The sequence below is a fragment of the Eubalaena glacialis genome, chromosome 1, assembly GCF_028564815.1.
Source record: "Eubalaena glacialis isolate mEubGla1 chromosome 1, mEubGla1.1.hap2.+ XY, whole genome shotgun sequence".
NCBI lineage: Eukaryota > Metazoa > Chordata > Mammalia > Artiodactyla > Balaenidae > Eubalaena > Eubalaena glacialis.
The window spans coordinates 206,061,550-206,085,757 of NC_083716.1; the positions used below are offsets into that span (position 1 = coordinate 206,061,550).

General features: G+C 41.9%; 1 protein-coding gene across 9 annotated transcripts in view; it reads left to right on the forward strand.

Moving 5' to 3' along the window:
* Positions 1–24,208, forward strand: part of CFLAR (CASP8 and FADD like apoptosis regulator) — a 70,552-nt gene that overhangs the window by 24,066 nt on the left and 22,278 nt on the right. For 8 of the 9 annotated variants that reach the window (XM_061186370.1, XM_061186378.1, XM_061186412.1 and 5 more), the window contains 6 exons: positions 1,892–1,997; positions 3,567–3,702; positions 4,569–4,654; positions 7,605–7,662; positions 10,361–10,410; positions 11,086–11,167. In XM_061186370.1, coding sequence (XP_061042353.1) covers positions 1,892–1,997; positions 3,567–3,702; positions 4,569–4,654; positions 7,605–7,662; positions 10,361–10,410; positions 11,086–11,167 — 518 coding nt within the window. Of the gene's footprint in view, positions 1–1,891; positions 1,998–3,566; positions 3,703–4,568; positions 4,655–6,889; positions 6,937–7,604; positions 7,663–10,360; positions 10,411–11,085; positions 11,168–24,208 lie in introns of those variants that run through there. The other variant, XM_061186421.1, reaches the window with a different exon arrangement.

The following is a 24,208-nucleotide window of genomic DNA, read 5'->3' on the forward strand; positions in this document are numbered from 1 at the left end:
ATGTGTTTGCCTGGTGGGTAGAATGAGAGAGAGACGAGTGACTAAGAGCTAGTACTCTTGCAGGCCTCTCTGATTGTGAGACCTGCTGTGTTCTTTGCAAGCCTGTGATGTCAGAGCCTGGTAATTTCCGGTTACTGAGAAAGGAAATAACAAGCCTGACAGCAATCTTCCTGACCTTTGTAGAGCTCTGTGATCCTTCCTGAACCCCCTCCGGTCTTTCCCCTGCTGAGGAAATTAGTGGGGTGGGCTTGCTTTCTGTGAGGTCCCTGCTCCCGAAGGCTCTGGGGAGCCCAGATTGAACGTTTCTTCAATTAACCATCTCTAGATCCCCTTCGGTACAGAGAGGAACGGCCACTGGAGTCCCCTCTAGTTCAGACAAGCTTTGAGTTGTTCCTTCCTCCTGTTCACATAATATTCTCTTGGAGGTTCAGAGGAGCACAGAAACCAGCGGAAAGGCTGTGTTTCTGGGGAAAGAAAGATAATTTGTAACCTTAAATCATTGATTCCTTTTTCTCCAGACCACCAGCCTTTAGTTATATCGATAATATATATTTGGAGGTGATGTACATGATTAAAAACTATATCAAAGAGAGTTGCAAGCAGTGTGGCCCTTGGAACGTATATGAGATTTGAGGTCTAAAGTCCTGTTTGAAGCCTCAGAACTGTCAGTTACAAGCCACGTAGGCTGAGCCAGCCACTGACATCAGTTGGGCCTTCGTTTTTCTACTTGTGAAGCTAAAAATAATAATATCTGATTTCACAAGTGTGTTTGTAAGGATCGATTGTGATAATTTAGAATGTGAAGTACTTTTTAAAAATTATTATTATTATTTTAAATTATGTGAAGTACTTTTTAAAACTGGGCAGCACTCTACAAATATAAGGGTTTATTATTATTGTTGCTGTTATTCTTGATCATCTTCCACCTCTCCAACCATCACGATGTCATAATCTTCTTAAAACTTTTCGGGAGGCACTGACTGGGTTTTTGTGAATAAGTCAGGGGACTCTCTCCCTCTCTTGTTTCCTTGCTGTGGTGAATGGAGGTGGGCCTCTCCTTTGGGCCTCTGAGTAGAGAGGCCCGGGAGTGCTAGATTCATTTATTCTTCTGTTGAGTGGGCTTTATTGTGGGTTGACTTATGCCAGGTGTTTGGTAAGCACTAAAGCAAAACGAATGAAGAATCTTCCATCCTCAAGAATATTAGAGTCTAATTGGGAAAACAGGCTTCTAAGTAATGATAACAATGTCAAGGTAGTAATGACAATCATGAGGTGTCCTTGGGAACCCTGATAAAGCATGATGGTAACTCCAGCTGGAACAGAGGTGGCTAAGTCAGGAGGGGCTTTCTAGACAGAGATATTTACAGTCACAATCCCCGGGATCTAGATGCCTTTTAACCTTTGAGTTCGGGTGCGGGCCAGGATAGCTCAGGTGTTACTTTGCTTCACAATCTTGTGACTCAAAGTACTGTCCCTGGATTAGCAGCGTCAGTATCACTGGGGGTTTGTTAAACAGAGAAGACAAGATCACTTTGAATTCTATTTACGTCTTTCGTCTTAGTCATTTAGGTTCTTCATTTATTTCATTATAACTTCTGGGGGAGCTAGGGGATTCTTTGGGGAAGTTTTTATTGTCTTGTTCTTTTCATAGCAGTTGTAAAAAGAGGTACCATCTCCTACTGAAAACTGGGGAAAGGATAAATTTGCTTTTTGACTTCCCTTAAGATCTCCTCCTGGGGTGATCTAAGCTTTCTGTTTTCTTGGGGGCGCATTCAAATGGGGGCAAGTATTAGTCTTTTAACCAATTATTGGCATAGAGGAGGCCTAGGCTCTTGGTGTTCTCACTAGGACTGGTCTCTGAATTTACTAAAGAAACTTGTCTGGTTTACAGGGTGCTGTTGATGGAGATCGGTGAGGGTTTGGATAAATCTGATGTGTCCTCATTAATATTCCTCATGAGAGATTATATGGGCCGAGGCAAGATAGCCAAGGATAAGGTGAGTTTTCTTTCTTTTTCTTGGTTCATGTTCCCAAGAGCCTATCGGAAGTTGGAGGGGTGCTCTCTATGGTGTGAAGAGAGGGAAACAGGCACTTAAGCAGGGAGGACCAAGTCGGGGGTGAAGGTGGGAAGGGAGAAGAGTATGGGTTTTATTTTTCATAGTAACATTGATGGGAAGAAAATTGGTTCATAAATTGAGAGGCAATAGAGTGATATCGGCTGGTGTGGCCCTGGGTGTTTCTTTCATCCTTGTATTTTATCCTTTATTTGTGTAAAATTCATAGGCCTGGCTTATACATCAGCTTCTCTCCCTGGTTTGACAGATCATCTGGGAGGGTTAGGGAGTCCCTTCTGCTCATGCTGAGTAGAAACAGGAGGAAGTGCCGGTCCACTCCCATCTTGCTCTCTGACTGTCATCTATTTCTCCTCAGCCAGCTCAGGATCAGTGTGGAGTCATTAGGCTGCAGGGGAGCTGGGCAGGGGAAGGTCCTTGAGACTGATGTATCCAGGGAATGGCAAAAGTACAGATTTGGGGTTGAAAATGAGGTAAGGGTGAAGATCTCAGGGATGCTGTGATTGCTGGAAAAGTATACAAATTCCAGCTGGCCTTATATGGTACTTCTGACCTATGGACAGGCCAGGAAAAGCTCGGGTCTCTAGTATGTGACAGTATGTCCACCAAGGACCTGCTTCTGAGGACTCTGGTAAATCATTGCTTAAGAATTTCCTCATGTTCCTTAATGATTGTTGTTTCATTTCTGAAATTTGCGAATATAGGGTGACTGTATGCCCCCACCATCAAATGCAAAATGGGAAGGAAAATGAAAAAATACAACTCCTTTTTTGGTGTCCCCTAATCAACTTATTTCCCAATCATTTATGTAGATTTAATTATCGTTATTAATTTAAAAATAAAGATAGCACATTAGTAACCAAATGTTAAACAGAAAGGAAATAACACCAAAAGCAGTGCCTATTTCTGAAATATAGTTCTTTCACAATCCCTATGGTCCAGGGTGAATGAGTAGCAAAATACCCTAACCCTGTAATTTTGCCACCTGATGTCTGCTGTGTCAGAATGAGTTGGAATTTCCAGCATTGATTAAAATATTTTAGGAACTTCAAAACTGTATCATTAGAATTTTTCTAGTAAAAACGTTTCCCCAGCTACCTTCTCACTTCCTTTTTTCAGTAAAGCCCTCAGAGTTTTTCAGTATAACACCAGCCTGGCTTTTGGGAAGAGAATGAACTTGGGAGGATTTTATTTTCAGGCCTGCTCTCTCAATCCTTCATGACACAAATGGCCCATGTATCTATCCCCAACCTAGGTACAGGTTGGCTCCCCAAAGACTTACCTCTTCTCTGAGTAAATTCCAGGAGTGTAATTTGCTCATGGCTTTGGAGGGACTATAAAACAGAGAGGTCTGGTTTAGGATCACTGAAGGTCACTGAAAGGGCTCCTCTGGTCACATTTGCTTGCTCTAATAAATTACACAGCCTGAGGTTTGCATATGAGGCCTAATAGTCAGCCCTACTGACATTTGTTTCTTGTTGGTGGTTCTCTTAGAGTTTCTTGGATCTTGTGATTGAACTGGAGAAGCTAAACCTGGTTGCTCCAGATCACTTGGATTTATTAGAAAAATGCTTAAGGAACATCCACAGAATAGACCTGAAGACAAAAATCCAGAAATACAAGCAGTCTGGTAAGCAGCATTTTGGCCTCTCTGTGGCCTAAGGAAGTATCTGTGCATAGTGGGTTTCATTGGTAGAGATCCGTGTGTTGGACGGGTGGATGGAACAGAACCCGAAGGTCCACAGCTCCCACCAGCCTGTGGCTAGAGATCAGAACCCTTTATATCCTCCATACCCCCCATCTGCTAACTTCATCACCCAGCACCCCTGACCACAGAGTCTTGGCCCTCTGCAAAATGCCGCCAAGCAGTTCTTAACATTCTGGTCTTCAGGAAAGAGTCTGCACCCCCATTTTCTGTACTGGCTGGTGGCGCTGTGGGCACTCAGGGCTTTTGAGTCTATGCTGAGCCCTGCTGCCTTGCTCCAGAGTTTGGCCTGACTTGGGATGATATCCTATCACTGGGGTCCTATAACTGCCCTGCATATGTCTCCAGTTGCACAAAACCTCCTCATGCAAAAGGACATCTTTTCTGCTGAGAACCCTTCCTCCCATAAAGGGGACCAGCTCACCCTGGCCTTCTCTCTCATGGCAACCCTACCTGTTGTCTTTTAGACTCACAGTCAGCGTGGGCTCTGCTAGCAGTCTCCTACCACCACAGGGCATGGCTGATACTCAGGGATCTACACACAGCCCTGCCCCCCGCCCCCCCCCCCCACAATGGCTGATTCAAGATCAAGAACAGGAGTAGCATTCTTAGTCTGTTCTTAATGACATTGATAGAAGAGTCATCTGATCTGATATTTTGAATTCAGTAAGGTGGCTGGAAAGTTTAGGGTATTTTGAAAGATCATGATTGACCCTGAACTGAGCCACTGTTGAAGATTCATTTGATGATAATTTGTAAATCTTAACTCAGAGCCTGTCTTCTGCTTGCAGCTCAAGGAGTGGAAACAAATTATGTAAATGCTCTCCAGGCATCTCTGCCAAACTTGAGTATTAAGGATCCTTCATATAACCTAAGGGTGAGTCTGGAGCAAATGTGTGGAATCCCAGCATGAAACAGTTTCAGAACTTTGATAAAAATGTACATATTCTCCCAACATGTACTTCGTTTAATATCTGAAAAAAATTGTGACAGAAATGTGCATTTTAAAAAAAATATGTATAAATTCTTATAATTTCAAAGCTAACATGTGTTCATTGAAATAATTTGGAAAATACAGAGAAATATATATAAAGGGAAGAAAATAAATCACCTCCATGTTAACAGTTATTCCCTTCTAGTCTTTTTGTTTTCCTGTGTGTGTATCTACATATACAAACATTTTTTTCATTGTTCACTTGTTCCTTTGAAAATTTAGCTTCTTAAGTAAAAATAGGTAGGACATGCCCATGGACAAAGAATTCAAAACGTGCTAAAAGAATTTTTAAAGTATATTTCCTCTTACCCCAGTTCCTTTCCCCAGAGGCAGCTATTGTTAACCATTTTCTTCTATCCAGAGATAGTCTTTGCACGTATCATATTTAATTTGTATTTTTTTCTTCTGTACAAATGGTAGCACACTATGCCCACTTCCTGATCTGAGAATTCTTGGAAATTGTTTCACATGAATCATACGGGACTGCCTTTATTTAATCATTGTTTTTAATGATTGAACATAGTTTAACTTTCTAGATGTATCAATATGTTTAGCCTTTTCTTGTATATGTGGACTTTTAGATTATTCCCAATCTTTTGTTATAAAACAATACTTCAAAATAAATATCCTTGTATTTACCTCTCTGTGCATTTGCTTTTCATTGAGCTTATTTTAATGATTTCAACAAAAGTGTTTTTGTTATTGAGTGATGTTACTGAGTGATTCATTTGTGACCGTAAATAATATGTAGTCACTTCTGGTTGTTGTGTTAGTCAGTGGTGCAAGGTTATCATCAGAATTGTGTTTTGGTTAATCTTTCATCTTGAGAAGTTAACCTTAGTGTAATCTCATCCTCATCCTCATTCCATATAAGGATATGTGGAATTTGTAGTCAGGACTTAGACCACAGTTTATAATCTGTGATTAAATCATAAGCACTTTCATAAAAGTATGTGATGAACATATTGACTATACCTGTAATAAAAATAGTTTTGTGGAGAATATAATCTGTAAGAGATACCACTAAGCAATAGAATTTCAGAGCTCAGATGGATGGTAAGCATTATACTGTCCAACACCCTCATTAAATAAATAAGGACATTTAGGCCTAAGGAACATTAAGTGACTGCCCACCTCTACCTACCGCCAGACCTGGGCCAGTCCATACTCCTTTCTGTACACCATGGTGTATTTAATAAACTATATGGTATCATGTCATAGCTTAGATATATCTGTCATTTTTTTCAAGAATTCAATATGCTTTTCTTGTCCTTCTGAATCTCTATGATACCAAATCATGAGAGAAAACTGATTTAGGATTCAGATCCAGATTTTCTGGGCTTTCTCTGCTATTGTCTATCTAACATAAATTATACTGTCATTCTTAGTTAAAAGCCTGCCATATTTTTGTTATTGTCTTTCTATTTTGTTAATGCAAGTAATTGTATTTACTGTCCGTATAGCCTATTAGGAACCCACATGCTCTGTGGGTAAATTTTTCTTTAAATTTGCTATATTAATCTGTGACCCTGATCATTCATTCATTTAGTTAGCAGGCACTGTGGCATATGGATTCAGTGAATTCCTCACAAGATTTGGGAACTGAATACCTGGATGTTAACTCATACAAGGCTGCAGAATAACACATGATACCAACATACTATAGAATAAAGAAGTTGTGGGAATTCCTTGGTGGTCCAGTGGTTAGGACTCCATGCTTCCACTGCAGAGGGCATGGGTTTGATCCCTGGTTGGGGAACTAAGATCCCTCAAGCCGTGCTGTGCAGCCAAAAAATAAAGTTGTGACTCTGTAATATAATGCTTTTTATATTTATCTGCAATAAATCTAGCTTTGATTTGATGTTATATCTCTTTAATAGTATGTAAAAGTGAATGCACACCTATGTGGGGTTCCAAATTCTATCTAATATCATTATCCTCTGGCTAAGTCATTGGTTATTAGTGATAAAAGCAACTTATATGTTTTTCTTTCATTTAGATGGACAGACTTAGCTACAGACACAGCTTAATAAATAGTGTACTTCTCTCTTTTGGCTAGGATAGCTTCAGAGGAGAACTGTCATTTGAAAGCTGAGCGTATCAGATGGTTGACAGTGTGTGCTATGTGTACCTTACACAGGACCTGTCATCTGAGAAGAGAAAGGGTCTGTTCAATCTTTCATTCTCTGATTCATCCCATTCTGGCCCTCAGAAAGGGTAGCTAATTTTCAAGAACCACTCCCACATGTGGCTTATGTGTAGCTAGGCATTATAGAAAAATAATAACTGGACATTTATTAAGCACTTCCGTGTGCTTGAAAGGCACTGTGCTGAGTGCTTTGTGTACATTTAATCTTCAAAAAAATTATAAGGTAAGTACTATTATTATCCTCATTTTGAAGATAAAGAAACAGACATATAGTTAAAGAACTTGCTCAAAGTTACATAGCTAGTAAGTGGCAGAATCCCTCTCCCACTCTTAACCATACTGTACCTTGCCTCTGTGTTAAAGATCAGGTTGAATGTCAATTGCATGTTCCAACAGCTTGTTCTAACTTGGAGCTATTGTAGCAACTCTCCTATACCATATTCTAAATGCTAGTTGAGCATATTTACACATTCATTGTAGTTTCACTTTGAATTGCTACTTTGGCCATAGAATATGGATTTATGGAGTTAATGGCTCTTGCTAGCCTTCTTTAGACAATTTAACAGTGAATGTGATATTTTTATTTTTTCCTGGGTAAGAATCCTATCGAGATATTTAAAGAGGTGTAATATAATGTCTCTGAAAAATGAACAGGGAGTGTGACCTTATTTTTTATATTTGAAGCTCCAGAATGGGAGGAGTAAAGAACACAGACTCATGATGGGACAACCTGACATTCAGAGTAAGACCAGCTTTTCTTTATATTCATTCTTTATAAATGATTGATAATTCAAGTACAGAATGTTGCATTTTTAGAGTTGCCTTTCTTTTATCTACATATTTTAATTAAGTTCTCAAAATAAAAAACAGTTAAACTCTTAAAATGTATTCATTGGCATCTCTAGTTATCCATCAAATTAGCTTATTTGAATTTAAACACCTCTTACTTCATCAGCTTCATCATCTTGACTATATTTTTTAAGAGATATAACATTTATACCTGAAATAGAACGATAACCAGGTCATGTTAAACATTAATCTAGCCATGGTAATGAGCCATGTTAAACCAAATATATAGCAGCAGGAAGAAGAAAGGTTACTAAGATCTTGTTCTATAGCCCATTTAATAAATCTAGATACTGTACAGATGACATTCCCCACCCCTACAAAGAAAGGAAGAAAAAAAAAACACCTAGTCATTTCAACCATAAGATTTAAGGGATTTAAGATCCCTCTCATCGCTCTTAAAACATCAGCACTTGATCCCAACATTTTCAAGAAGTGTATTTTTTGCTTGTCTTGAGTCCTCCTTGAAGTGAGGGCTGAGACTCAGTCTCTTAGTGTAGTACTTAAGAACTCCTGGAGGTGGGGCTGCATAGACAGGTAAGGAGGACCCAGTCTTCCCTGAGGAGCTTGGAATTTGTGTGCAGGGGCGATCCTGAATGTAGAGAGCAGGGCAGTGGCCTGATGGAAACCTCCTCTATATGGCAACACCTCATGACTCAGCCGACATGCTGCCTGTGTGCACCTGCAAGCCTTCTGGCCAGCTCAGCCAGGTGGAGCAGCTCATGCCCAGCGTTCCGTATGTAAAAGTCAGCTCTCAAGCAAAAGCTGTTGAGGAGCAAATTAATTTTTGAGGTGACAGTATGTTTCTTAAAACACTGGTGAGGTGGTGAGAATTAGCTGTTTAAAATGGGAGACCTGGTAGATTTGGATAGGAATTTAAAATAATCAGTGTTTTTTCCATTGGGCTCCCTGATGGCAGGTTTATCCTTGATGGTAATTAAACAGGTGAGGTAAGTGAGGCTCCCAACATCCCTGCAGATCCTTAGGAGAGCTAGTTGCCTGCTTTTGCCTGGATGTGGTTCATTTGCTAGTAAAAGAGAAAAGCATCCTGATAACTTGACCTTAATCTAATAGAAGTTTAAAATAATCAAACCAAGTATTCATATTATTTTGGACTTCCAAATAGATTTCAATTGGACGATGATGATAATAACTACAATTTATTAAGCACTTTTAGTAAGTGCTAAGTGCCCTGAACTGAGATGGACATATTACTATATTATTTTGTGTGTTTTTTAAATTCTGTTAAGCCATGATTGCTAAAATACAAAAAGATAAAGTGAAATTTCCTCTTAATTCTGAGTATCAGACATAACCACTATTAATGTTTGATCTGTGTACCTCTAGTAAGTATATGTAGGTGTACGCACACAAACACATGTAAAATTTTTAAGTACGTTGGCTCCATATTATAGTATTATTCAGTAATCTATTTTTCACTTAATACATCCTGCATATCTTTTCATGTCAAATACATAAAGATTTCTCGTATCCTTTTTAACATTGTGTAGTATTCCATTGTAGGTATCATAATTTATTTAACCAGTTTCATGTTGGTAGGCTTTTAGTTTCTTTCTAGCTTAGGGCCATTACAAACAGTCCTTCAGTACATCTCCTTGACATTTTTGCACACGTGCTCTATTATTTCCTTAGGATAAACTTCTAGAAGCAGAATGTTGGTTTAAAGGGTATTGCTAACTGTCCTTTAAAAAGACTGTTTCAACTTATACAGCATTACCATTTGAAAGTGCTCATTTCCCCCAAACCTTACCAAATATTGGCATTTTCTTTGCCTGTCTTTAGACATTATTTCTCATTTTTGCAGCAATCATAAATTAGATGCTCATCTCTGAGATTAAAAAACAAAACAAGACAAAATGAAACCCAACACACCCTGAGACTTCAGAAACTTGCCCAAGATCACAGGACTTGTTAGTGATGGTGCTAGGGTTTCAACCAGCCCTTTATGGCTTCAAAACTGGTGGTTTTTCCACCTCCCTGGGACTAGTAAAGTCATTTTTTATCTACAGAGGTTGCTCTAGGTTCATCTATATTTGCTAAGCCCACTGTCCCCTATCTTACCATTGACATTTTATTTTATGATCTCCCAATATCACTGGACTAAGAAAACATGGCCATCTGTTCTATAAGTGGCAAACCCACAAAAGCTTTCCCTTCTCTGTGTCTCTAAGGTTGTTCCCTTGAGGCATTGTGCACAATTTCAGCACATGCAGTAAAGCTATTGATATTGTTGGGTGGTTAATTTATTAAATTCTCCCTATCAGGTTAAAACCTCACCAGTCATTGGGTCCTTACCTGGAGAAGGGCAAGGGAGAGCCTTCTTATACTTCTATTTAAGCAGTTTTTCTACATAACCCCTGTTTAGCATGGGGACTTGTGTTTTCTTATCAGTTAGGTTTTTCAGTGTGAGGTTAGAAGCTTGGGGCTGAGTATAGCTGGGGAAAGAAAAGACAGTAGGCGGAAGAAAATAGGGAAAGAAAAATGGTGTGACATAAAGAAACGCAGCCTGCAGGAACTAGGATTAGGGCTAGTTCTCCTTCAGTTTTGTAAATGATTTCTCTCTCATCCCCCAGGAGAACCAGTGAAGACATCCATTCAGGAATCAGAAGCATTTTTACCTCAGGTACAGAATAAATGATCTGATTTGGTATTGTATTGCAAGCACAGTATCTGTGGAGAACACTGATGGCTTTAAAAATATCTGTCCATTAAGAATTCTTTGTAACAATAGGATGCTGAGGGTGTGCTATTCTGAGAACTCTTCTGTTCTAAAGGGGAGCCTTGGATGTAGCAAAGAGAAAGATGTTCAAGTGGATTGCATTAGTGAACTTTGGAATGCCAAAGTGGCATTTCTCTTCTCAGCTGAGTGATTGCTGAATATATAAGTAAGCAGTGACACTGAACCTTGACTTGTTCTGACTTTTTCTATGCTGATACCTCCTCTCCATAATAGAAAGGCCTCCTTTTGTATTGGTTTGGAAAGATATCACTTGTACAATCTCAGGTTACTGTGGAAACATATGACCCATCTTTTCTCTGTGTTTTAAATTATCTTTATCCCACAAAGCTACGACATGCGTAAAGAGACTGCAATTTTTATTAAAATTAAATAGAAACTGAAATAGCTTGTTGATATTGAAGGGAAATGTCAGCTGTGATGACTTCAGCCTGTGTCTATTGAGTGACTCACCTGCCAAAAGGAAATTTAAGGAAATCCAAAAGAAAAGATCATATGGGTGGAACCTTGAGGAAAAGAACAATGTTTAGGGTCTTTAACAATCCCTGCTTTCCTTTCCAGCACGTACTGGAAGAGAGATATAAGATGCAGAGCAAGCCCCTGGGCATCTGCCTGATAATTGATTGCATTGGCAATGACACAGGTAGGTGTGAATGTTCCAGATGAACTGATGCTCCCACAGTGAGATCACAGTGAGATCACGGCACACACAAGCTGTATTCATTGAGTGATCCACACTAGCTGCTGTAACAAACCTATGCCAAAATGTGGTTTCACACATGAAGGGTAGTTTCTCACTCAGGTTGCAGTCTGGGGCGGGTGGTGCTGTAGTGCTTTGTTCCACGTGCTTATCAGTGGCGTCATCATCGGAGGGCTTGGAGTTTTCCTCAGGATCCTCTATATCTGGCTGGTGGATGAAGGAAGCGAGTGGAGATCTCACAAGAGACTTTAGGGACAGGCCTGAAAGTGATATGCATCATTTCCACCCTCATTCCTTTGGTTGGAACTCATGTGCCCCATCCAACCACAGTAGACAAGTTGTGTGTCAGGAGGAAAATGAAAGGAGGTTGGGGGAACACATAGCGTTGTCTCTGGCACAAAGGCAAACTTTGTGAAAGTTGGTGAGCTTCAGTCTTGTCTTTCCATGCTGGCTGCTGTGGCAGGGAGGAGTCCTGGGATCCAAAGGGGGGTTTAAAATGGAAAGTGTTCTGGGCTTCAGTATTATCAGATACCCCATCATTTCACCTAGATAGACTCTGAAAGCTTTTCTGGGGAACATTAAAAATAGGATAAATTTGTGTTCCCTTAGAGGCAATGTGTCCCTTAGTTCTGTCACCCTGGACTTTGGTTATTGGCCTGAGTGTGTACTACCTGTGTGTCACCTCTGTTTGGATCTGAATCGATTCTTTTGCTCAGTTGTTGGATGTCTGACTCGAACTGAATTAGTCACTGATGGTACATCAAAAGAGAACGAGAAGAGCCTAGATAAGTACAATAACATTTGGTTTAATTATTTATCTCTTTCTTTTTTTAAAAAAATTAATTTATTTATTTTAAATAAATGTATTTATTTTTGGCTGCGTTGGGTCTTCGTTGCTGCACGCGGGCTTTCTCTAGTTGCGGCGAGCCGGGGCTACTCTTTGTTGCGGTGCGTGGGCTTCTCATTGCGGTGGCTTCTCGTTGCGGAGCAGGGGCTCTAGGAGCGCGGGCTTCAGTAGTTGTGGCATGGGGGCTCTAGAGCGCAGGCTCAGTAGCTGTGGCGCACGGGCCCAGTTGCTCTGCGGCATGTGGGATCCTCCCGGACCAGGGCTTGAACCCGTGTCCCCCGGCACTGGCAGGCGGATTCTCAACCGCGGCGCCACCAGGGAAATCCCTATCTCGTTCTTGAAAGGATTGCTCGTTCTATTTACACAGTTGTCCAGCTTCTCAACATTCTCTTAGAATGAGTCAGAACTGTCTTCTAGGCTCACTTAGAATGTTACCATGGTGAGTTTTATGGGAAGAGAATCCAAGAGAAGATCAAATTAGCAAATATTAGGCTGAATTTCCCAGGATTTCAGATATGATCTCACTTTCTTATGTCCTATATTTGGTTGGATGTGAGAAATGCTATCTCCTGAGCTATAGATGTGTCCTTTATTTATTTATTTATTTTATTTTTCTTAAATTGAGGTGTAGTTGAGGTACAAGATGTGTTCTTTCTGTTTTAGCCATTAGTATTCACATAAGAATGAGAAAATATTTTCTCAGTGAGTAACTTCCTGCTTTAAAAGAGATTGTGTAATTGTCCTCCTCTTTTGGTTGTAATCAGTTCTGCTTCATGCGTTAGCAGGAAGTTCCCAACTGGACTTGGTGCAGGATGTGTATCTGTTGTATGAGGGGAATCACAAAGATAAAGCCATGACTTGTGAATTTGTGGCTATAATCCACTGTCTGCTTCCCTTGCTGAGTTAGGGGCCTCTTTTAGGCAGGGACTGAGTGTATATTTGTATTTGTCTGTATTATAAGATTGTGATCAGAGTTGAGCCCTGGAATCCGACTGTGTGGGTTTGAATCATGTCTCTGCCATGGCCTAGCTTGTTACCTGTGGCAGTTTTTCTAGCCTGTCTGTAGCTCAGTTTTTCTTCTGTAAAATGAGTTAATAACAGGACCCACCTCATAGGGAGGTTGGGAGGAGTGAGTGAGTCCTACCTGTAAAGAACTTAGGGCAGTGCCTGACACACACACTGTAAGCACGTACTAAATGCCAGTTAATGTTATTTGTCCATTTTGTTTGTTTAATTTTAGTTGCAAACCACTGAGCTAGAACTTGCCGTGGCTTTGTGCTTGGTACATGGAGCCTGACCCAGACAAGTGAGGGACTAGAGAACTGGGGTCCTGAGGCCTGTTCTGGGCTCATGGGGGAGTGGGGCAGGTCCCCATAGCCTTGGGCTAACTGGAATAGAAGGGGTAACCCCAAGAGGGGGTAACTTCTGGGGACATACGCAGGTGGATAGCTGGGGAGACTATTCCTACTAGTCATGGTATGAGCGGGCATGACAGAGAAAGAGAATCTGAACACAAACGCCAGGGGGAGGGAGGGCAGAGAGTGGCAAGGCCTGATGGGAGAGAAAAATGGAAAGGAGCGTAGAATCAGAATCTCTAGGAGCTGGAGCAGGGGCATCTTTGATGAGGTAAGAACAGGTATTGGCCTGAGGTGCATTTGTACGTCTGCTTCCTTGACTCAAGCTCTCCCTGCCTCTGGGAACAATACAAATAACTGGGCTTGAGGCCACATCTACAATGCCCTTGGGCTCAGGTGGCTAACTGACAGGTAAAGAAACCAGATAGCACGCTCTTACTCCTGTTGTGTTGTGGCTTTTATCAGCTGACAGGTCCTGAATCCATTTATACACCCAGCTGAGACTCAGAACAGCAGGAGAGTATTAATTAATATGAAGTGGAAGACACAGTTTCTTCTCACACTCCCGCTCTAGGCCTCCAGCACTTCATTTTCCAATTCCCCTCCCAGCGATTTTTCTCTGAGGACTCCAGGCTGGGAATCCTGCTTGGATTGACAGTAGTCTTAATTATGTGCAACACTTTTCATTTCTTCATTTCCTAACAGCCCAGTTCGTCTGGATGATTCTGTGGGGTTTCCTTTGTCTCTTCCCTAGTTAACTTTCTCACTTGGTTAACGCTGAACATTTGGGAGGAGTGCAGGAGTCTGGCAATAAACATTATTACTAGAAACGAGGGCTCTTACTTCCTGTAATAAATCTATTATACATATCACTGTATTATCTTATTGGTTCTTTTCTCTGGAGAACCCTGACTAATACAAGTTTTTGTGTGGACATATATTTTCAATTGTCCTGAGTGGGATTGCTGGTAAATACCGCCCCCCTCACCACCTTTTTTTAAAACTGTCTCAAATTCTCTTCCTCTTCACAGCTTCTTGCCCAGGGCCACTTCAGCAGCCCACTAATTGTTCTCTCTTCCTAAGGATCTAACTCTCTCAAACCCATAAAAAAAAAAAAAAGAAAGAAAGAAAGAAACTAACAATAATATGATAAGACTAACTTGAGGGTGGTAGTGATCAGGGTGTAAATTTTTTTTTTTTTTTTTTGCTGTGTTGGGTCTTTGTTGCTGCGCGCGGGTTTTCTCTAGTTGTGGTGAGTGGGGGCTACTCTTCGTTGCGGTGTGTGGGCTTCTCATTGAGGTGGCTTCTCTTGTTGCGGAGCACAGGCTCTAGGGCACACCGTCTTCAGTAGTTGTGGTGCTCGGGCTCAGTAGTTGTAGCTCTCGGGCTCTAGAGCGCAGGCTCAGTAGTTGTGGCGCACGGGTTTAGTTGCTCCACAGCATGTGGGATCTTCCCGGACCAGGGATCGAACCCATGTCCCTTGCATTGGCAGGCAGATTCTTAACCATTGCGCCACCAGGGAAGTCCCAGGGTGTAAAATTTATTAAAAATATACTATGTGTCAGGTGCTTTGCTAATTCCTTTACAGGGATTCTCACTTAATTTTCATAAATACTACTGCAAGATAGGTACTATTATCCCCATTTTCAAGGTGAGCAAGCAGAGCACAATAAACTCCCTTTCTAACTTCTCTAGTTAAGTAATAGAGCTGGGATTTGAAAGCTTGACTGCAAAGCCTCTGCTTTTAGCTACTTTGCTGTAAGTTCCATGCAGGTGGGGAGCTTTCCCTATGTGTCTCCAGAACCTGGAACCGTGCCTGGTACGTGGGAGCTCAGTAAATATTTGTTGGGTGAATGAATGAAGGAGTAAGCTCTACTGGTCTTGGTGTGTTTCTAAAACCATTCCTTTGTACCTGTAGAATTTAGAAGACTCTCTTATACCTATCTTTTCCTGTCCTCAAAAAAAAAAATCAGACTTTTATCCAAAGAGTATGTAATTTCCCCAAACCTTTACAGATTTATTCTTCCTTTATCCCATAAATGTTTATTGCACCCCTACTATTGCAGAACACCATGCTTGGGACTTCCCTGGTTGCCCAGTGGTAAAGAATCTGCCTTCCAATGCAGGGGATGTGGGTTTGATCCGTGGTCGGGGAACTAAGAAAAACAAATACTGTATGCTAACACATATATATGGAATTTAAAAAAAAAATACATGGTTCTGAAGAACCTAGGGGCAGGACAGGAATAAAGACGCAGACATAGAGAATGGACTTGAGGACATAGGGAGGGGGAAGGGTAAGCTGGGACTAAGTGAGAGAGTAGCATTGACATATATACACTACCAAATGTAAAACAGATAGCTAGTGGGAAGCAGCTGCATAGCACAGGGAGATCAGCTTGGTGCTTTGAGACCACCTAGAGGGGTGGGATAGGGAGGGTAGGAGGGAGACGCAAGAGGGAGGGGATATGGGATATATGTATACGTATAGCTGATTCACTTTGTTATACAGCAGAAACTAACACAAAAATGTAAAGCAATTATACTCCAATAAAGATGTTAAAAAAAATAACTTAAATATAAAAAGCAGTGAATGGTATAGTTGATACACCAAATCATGTTATGCAGTAAAAGATAAGTTTGGTAGAGTACCGAAGCAAAAAGAAATAAGTTCATATTAAAGTTTGGACACATTAATTATTCAATTGAAAAACAAAAACAAAAACAAAAACAAAAAAACCCACCATGCTTGGCCCTTTGTGAAGCAGGTATGGAGGCCATGAAGTAGAGTCTGGCCTCAGAGCCACATTGTGAACAAAGATAAGGTTATGAGGTTATTGTTTGGTGGCTCATTCTTGAGAAGAATCCTTGGAGAAGTCAGTAACCCCTTCTTGGAGCAGACATGGAGACTTAAGGTTTTGAGGCTAATTAGTTCAGTGGCTTTGTGCTTGGTGTCCTCGGTGTTGCGTCACCTGTGTCAGAGACCTAGCAAAGCTAGACCTATGCAAGGCCCTGCTTCGAGGTGCCCTGACATAGCACTGGACTTTTGCTCTTGTTTGGAGCCGAGAAGCGAAAGCCTCACATCACAGACACTTGGACTCTGGACCTTGACCTAGGGCTCTGGCTGGTTTTTAGGCTGCTCAATGAAAGCTGGTGTTTGCAGATTTTAAGAGGACATGTTTATTCCTCTCTTTTCTCCCTGCTCTTTCTGAAAAGCTTGAAGATTTTTCTGTACTTTTAACCAGGCTAAGGCTTAGATTCTTCTAGCAGATGCTGCACATTTCCCTGGGAAATCTTGCGTAAGTAAACTTCCTCTTCTAACAGAGCAGCAGTAGTCCTGAAAGCCCGAAGTTGATCGGAAAGAGCTTTGCAGTGGTGTTGATTGGAGCTTGGCTGCTCCTTGGGGTTACCCAGCCTCCTTTCCTCATTTTCCCTTAATGGAATGGGCAACAACCCAAATCAGTAGCATTTTCCTGCACTGATAGATGTAAACAAATCTCAGCAAGGGGAATCGGAGCAGCCACTGTGGCCTCTGCTCCTGAGCTTTGAAGACACGTGGTAAGTGACACATGAGATGGTAGATGGAGGCTTTGTTCCCATGGAGCGGCTATGCTGCCTGCCAGCTTGAGTTCCAAGGAAGTGGAGTCTCCCCTCTTAACTCCTGTGGGAATAGCAGACTATTAATGATAGCTTCCCTGGGGGCAAAAGACCAGGAAGTCTGTGGTGGTACGCTTTTTTTTCTGGGCATTCTTATCCTCTGAGATTAAGCAGCCATTCAGTTGGAAACCTAGCATCACTAATGAAATTTCCCTTTAAATCAGTGCTACATAGCAAACCCTTTTTTCACAGACAGCATAAAGCCAGGGTATGAAGAATTAAAGGTCCACGATCCCTTATTGGAGACCCTTGCATTTCAAAATTTTAAAGTTTTAAGAGTTTAGAAAGATGGCATGGTCCATATACCGTAATTTATAGAACATTCCAGTGGGGTCTAGGGCAGTACCCCATAATCAAATATGTGACTATTTCTACAGCAAAAGGAATGGATATTTATACTAAGTGGAATAAAGACTATAAATAGCTTCTCATCAGTTCAGGAAAGGTTTTGCCACAAAATGAGTCAGGGAAAAGAACCTAAGTTTTTTAGAGCTTTTGGGGTCTTGGAATTGTGGATAAGGAGTGGTGGGTATGTGGAAAAGCAGAGGACTTTTAAGCCACCTGAGGGACCACAGAAACCTCTCTTGACATGTTTATTATTGATATTGTTTTCCTAAGAAAAGCTAGTCCAGAAGGCATTACTAGTGATCATTTGTGCTTAAAAAAAAAAAAAAGACATTTATAAAGTAGTTTATAATTTCGAGTGTATATGGATTGTTCAGTAACACCCCCGATTGTTGGTGTCCCTGAACAAATGGAAAGTCAGATTTATACAAGCACCACTCCCCCCAACCCCGCTTCCTCCCTCACTCTTTCTTCTCTCTTTATTCACCATCATCCTTCCACTTGGGGGCCTTTCCTTTGCCCTGTTTTTTTTTGGAGCCGCAGCTGAATTACACCTTTCCCATAATCTCCTCTCCAGGTGTCTCAGACCACACTGATCTTCCCTACTCTGATCTCCTATTTTGCCTAAAATCCTACTGTTTATGTGACACGTCAGTCATTGTTTTGTGTACATGTATACACTTTACTTCTCTAGCAAGATTATGGGCTCCTTGAAGAACAGGAACTACATTGTATACTTCATCTGTATCCCCTCATCAGTGTTTCTGTAACACAGGAAGAGGAACTTTGTAAAACATGAGTTTTGGGGTCAAGTGAGTTTAAGAAATTATTTGTTCCTCTTTAGGAGATTTGCAGTGAATGTTGGCCTTAAAGTTTCCGAGCAGTGTTCCTGTAACGAAACCTGGTTAAGTCTTGTCAACCTTGCATTTCTCATTCACATTTGACCTCAAAACTCCCCTTTCCACTAAGAATATCCTGCCCACTTGTGTTCCATTCATGTGCTTTATAGTAATTTGAGCTGGGCTTATTAAAGGTACTCAATAAGTGATCGTGAATAGACTGATGAAGCATCCCCTCTTTCTTATTTATTCTATACATTTATTTCATGAATCCCTTTTTTTAGATAGTGTCAAGATAAATGTGAGCTCATTTTCGGTCAAAACACATTCTAAATGAATGAGGTCATGACATTTTATTTAATTCTTTGGATTTCATCTCAGTAGTCCCCAAACGGGTGGATAATGCTGATCCTAGCCCTTCACTAACAGCCCTGTACTAACTTCAAGGCCAGAAGAAATCCCTCATCATTTCAGGAAGTTAATAAAGGAGCAGGTGAATTTTACAGAGATAGGGCTGGGTCAGGAGTGGGGTTTCCAGGGTGGGTAGAAGGAGAAGTGGGACTAATGCGGTTGGTTGAAGCTTTATTTTCCAAACTCAACACCCACGTTTTTCTTCCCCTATTTGCAAGTAAGGACAAGGAAGTTACTGTTGATACGTGGGACACAGAATCTGGCTGCTCTGAGTCCATTTTAGTTTAGACTGTAGAGACCTCCCTCTGGGTTCCAAGGAGGTGTATTCCATGCAAGAGAGGCATCGCAGGCAGGCTCCATGATTTGTGGTGCAGTGGCTGCCTTTATATTCTTTAAAACTAATATATTTGAATAAGCACTTAACAGTTTGCAAAGCATCTTGACAGGAATCTCAGTGGGTCCTCTCAGCCACCTTCTGGAGGACATGGTATAGGCATTGGTATTGATCCATTTTATATATGAATAAACTACAGATGTAATTTGTTCAAAGTCACACTGTCACAACCCCCTTGATCCTATAAATTAGACTGGGCTATATCTGTGTTCTTGCTGGCCCAAGAAAGAACAACAGCTAGCATCAGTCCTCACCAACTGATAGAGGAGAGATGTGCTGTTAATGGGAAATGCCAGCTGTGATGACTTCAGGCTGTGTCCATTGAGTGACTGTTGCCACAGGGATATTTAAGGGATGCTCCCTCTTGGTCTGAGGCCCATCCAGATTTGGTGTTCTGATTGGCCTTATACTTGGCCTTGGGGACCTGTATGGCTTTTGGGTTCACCTCCAGCTTTTAGCCCTTTTCCTTCTGTTCTATTAGGTAAGGACTTCCTGCCCTAGACCTCAGATTCCCATCTCCTTCTTAGCTCTTCTGCTAGTGTAAGTTAGTTTTTTTTCAGGACCAGTTAGTTTTTTTTCAGGACCAGGCAAGGTTCAGACCAGTGAGTGGGTGGAAGAGCCAGGACTGAAACTCAGATCTTGTGATTCCAAGACTGTTCCTCTTTCACCCGGATCACGCAGCTGCCTGCTGACTGCCTTGCGACAGCCCAGCGGCTGCTCCAGCCAGAACCTGCGGGGAGCCCAGATAAAGAAAAGAGATTAAGGCACAGGACAGCATGTGTTCTGTCCAGACCTCTGCATATCAGGATGGAAAGGGAGACTGTGGCTTTCTTTCAAGGACTTTGATAAGGGAGTAAATCTATCAGTGAAAAGAGGCTTTTGAGGGGAGCAAGCCAGTCTGAGATAACAAGTAAACAAAAGAGCTTTGCGTCTGGTGTTTCTCTGTTTGCTTCTGCCCCCTAGAGGAGAGAATGCTCCATGACTGGAGAGTGTGACTCCTGAAAGGGAGAGTTTGGACTAAAGCAGTGGGGATGGCACTGGGGTCCTAGTCCAGGTTCTCTCACATGGTACAGCACTTTGTTTCATCCTGAGCGCAGAACTGGGTACTGAAGCCTTGCCTACACCCTCAGAAGCCATGCCTAGTGGGCGGTGCTGCCACGCCTTTTCTACCACTCTGAGATCCTATGTGGACAAGTGAGGTATTTAATAGGTTTTCTGCAACTGTCATTTCCTGATAATACTTACTTATCACAGGGTTTTAAGGAGGTTGGCACCTTCTTTATATCTCTTCATTATGACGTGACATATATATATATATACACACAAATTCATTTTTTTCACCCTTACCTATGGCCCAGGCAGAAGGAGAAAAGTAAGTAGCCTAACTACATTCTTAGGGAATGGTTATTATCATTCCCTTTTGTTAACTTACCTGGTGAATTATTTATCTGATAATGTGTACAAATCACTCCAAAATTTAGTAGCTTAAAACAACAATATTAATTTATTTCTATCTCTCACAGTTTCTGTGGGTCTGGAATTTAGGAGTGGCGTAGCCAGGTTGTTCTGGCCCTGAGTCTCTTGGGAGGTTGTGGTCAGATGTCAGCTGGGGTCATCTGAAGGCTTGATTGGCTTTGGAGGGGCTTCTCGGGTACTCAGTCACGTGGCTGGTTGGTGCGAGGCCTAAGTTCTTCTCCATGGAGGCCTCTCCACGTGGCATTGGGGACCTGTATTGAGTGTTCTCAAGACATGGCAACTGGCTTCCCCCAGAGTGAGTTGTTCCACAGTGACCTGGCTTTGGAAGTCACGTTGTATCTCTTCGGCCACATTCCATTCATTAGAAACGAGTTACCAAGTTGGTCCACATTCAAGGGGAGGGGAATTATACTCTATCTTTTTAAGGGAGGAGTGTCAAAGAATCATGGACTTATTTAAAACCGCCATATCTGGCAGGATGTGGGTCTCCTGAGTGGAATGTTCTACAAGGCTCTATGTGATTGTGTCTAGATACTGCTCATAGGCTGGGTGAATTGAATTAAGAGCACACAAGCCAGCTCTTATTTGTCCAGTGGCTGCTTACATTCCAGATTTTTGTTAACCCAAGGCTGTGTTTCTTTTCCAACTTTTAATCTTTTTCCTGTTTCCTGCTGAGAAGCCAGAAGAGAAATTGTGATTGCTTACTTTTACTTTTATAGTTTATTAATGGTTGGTAAAGTTGGCAAGACAAGACAGTTGAAACTATTGGTTGCAGCTGTGAGTCTCTGAATTATTTGTCTATCCATACTTCATATTGTTCCCGTTTAGTGTCGAGAATTGAGAATTTGTAGTAAACTGTTATATGTACCTTCAGTTATTTATCTCCCCTTGACCCCTTTGGGTGATGCCTAAACTGGTATGAGATAGGACCCCTCTGTTCCTTGGTGGAAGTTATAGGTACTCTGATTACTACCATGTTGTTTGGTTTGGGGTGAAAAGAATTCACCCAATAGAATTCTGGAAGGTCATACCCCAGGGGAGGAAGAGAAGTGGGTACATAGTCATGAGACAGGGAAGCAAATCCAGAGAAGTGGCTAATAGTTTGGATGACAACCTGAATTAGGAGATTCTTGTTTAGCCTCTGGGCTTAGGACAGAATGGTTTTTCTGCTCTGAAAATGGACTAAGAACTGAAGGCATCCCTCAGACAAGGAATAGAAACTTAAAGGGTAGCTCAAAAGGATGTGGACTTTTTGAATGAGGAAGAGAAAGATGTCTCTCTTTGCTATTAGAAAGATGAAACAATTCGGTACCTCCTTCTCCAATGAAGGCAAACTGAGCAGATGGGAACAAAGTAGATGGGTAGGATTTCTAGGGTTCCGAGGCCATAGAAACTTCTAGAAGATGAACAAAAAGATTTTTAAAAAGAGAACAGGGAATATTTTTATTGAGCACCAGGAGCTTTATTTGTATTATCTCATTTAATCTTCACAGCATCCTCATAGGGTGGGTATCCACTTCCACTTAAAGCTAGGGAGACCCACTTCCTTAAAGCAATGCAGCCCATAGGTGTGGTGAGGTCAGTGTTAGAAGGCAGGCTTGTCTGCTTTTTCCACTGCCTTACACTGCTTCTTGAGGCAAAGTCAACCCAGGATTCCTGGAAACTAGGAGAAGAATCTCTGGGGGCCCTGTAGGGCAGGGGTCCCCAACCCTCCAACCACTGACTGGTACCGGTCTGGGGCCTCACAGCAGGAGGTGAGCGGCGGGCGAGCGAGTGAAGCGAGTGAGTGAAGCTTTATCTGTATTTACAGCTGCTCCCCATCGCTCACATTACTGCCTGAGCTCCGCCTCCTGTCAGATCAGTGGCGGCATTAGATTTTCATAGGAGCACGAACTCTACTGTGAACTCTGCATGCGAGGGATGTAGGTTGTGTGCTCCTTATGAGAATCTAATGCCTGATGATCTGAGGTGGAGCTGAGGCGGTGATGCTAGAGCTGGGGAGAGGCTGCAAATACAGATTATCATTAGCAGAGAGATTTGACTGCACAGAGACCATAATAAATCAATTGCTTGCAGACTCATATCAAAACCCTATCAGTGAGGGGAAAGTGACAGTTAAGCTGCATCTGGTGGCAGGCTTTATAGTGGCAGATGAGTTGATGTACTTCAGTTGTACAGCAGCTGCATCTGGTGGCAGGCTTTAAGTCAGAATCCAACACTTACTTTAGTCCATGCGTGGCCCACCCATTATTTTATTTACCATTTCCATCCACACCTCTTTCCCGCACTGCGCACTTGTCTCAGTCACAGTTTTGGTAAGCCTGCAAGCTAACCCTAGCCAAAATAGGTAAAAAACAAACAGTGCTGGAGAGCTTCTTTGAAAAGAGGGAAAGACCCAATGATGAGACAGCAGAAGACTCTAAGACTGCCAACAAAAGGAAAGCTTCATTTTAAAGGAAATACCAAGAGTCCTACTTAAATTATGGGTTCATTGCAACAGATGATTCACATTCTCCAAGCCTGCTTTGTATAATTTGTGGCAACCGGCTATCCAACGGAGCCATGAAACCTTCAAAACTGCTTCGCTACATGGAGACCAAGCACCTGCATTAAAAGACAAGCCTTTGGGGACTACCCTGGTGGTGCAGTGGTTAAGAATCCTCCTGCCAATGCAGGGGACACGGGTTCGAGCCCTGGCCTGGGAAGATCCCACATGCCGTGGAGCAACTAAGCCCGTGAGCCACAACTACTGAGCCCGCGCGCCTAGAGCCCCTGCTCTGCAACAAGAGAAGCCCGCACACCAAAATGAAGAGTAGCCGCCCCTCGCCGCAACTAGAGAAAGCCCGTGCGCAGCAACAAAGACCCAACGCAGCCAAAAATAAATAAATAAATAAATTTATAAAAAAAAAAAACGACAAGCCTTTGGAGTTTTTCAAAAGAAAAAAGCGTGAACACGAAGAACAGAAACAATCATTGAAGGCTACCACTTCATCAAATGTGTCTGCGCTGAGAGCATCATTCTTAGTGACTAACTGCATTGCTAAAGCTAAGAAGTCCTTTACTATTGGTGAAGAGTTGATCCTGCCTGCTGCTAAGGACATGTGTCGTGAACTTTTAGGAGAGGCTGCAGTTCAAAAGGTGGCACGTGTTCCTCTTTCGGCTAGCACCATAACTAGACAAATTGATGAAATAGCAGAGGATATTGAGGCACAGTTGTTAGAGAGGATTAATGAGTCACCGTGGTACTCAATCCAGGTTGACAAGTCTACCGATGTTGACAAGGCAACAATGCTTGTTTTTGTGCAATATATTTTTCAGGAGGATGTGCATGAGTATATGTTATGTGCACTTTTGTTGCCAACCAACACCACAGCTGCAGAACTATTCAAGTCTTTGAATGATTACATATCAGGAAAACTGAATTGGTCATTTTGTGTTGGTATATGCACAGACGGAGCGGCTGCCATGACTGGACGGCTTTCTGGTTTCACTACGGGTCAAAGAGGTCGCTTCTGAATGTGAGTCTACGCACTGTGTCATCCATAGCAAAATGCTGGCTAGCCGAAAAATGGCACCTGAACTTAACAATGTTTTGCAGGACATGGTTAAAATTATCAACGACATTAAAGTACATGCCCTTAACTCACATCTGTTCATGCC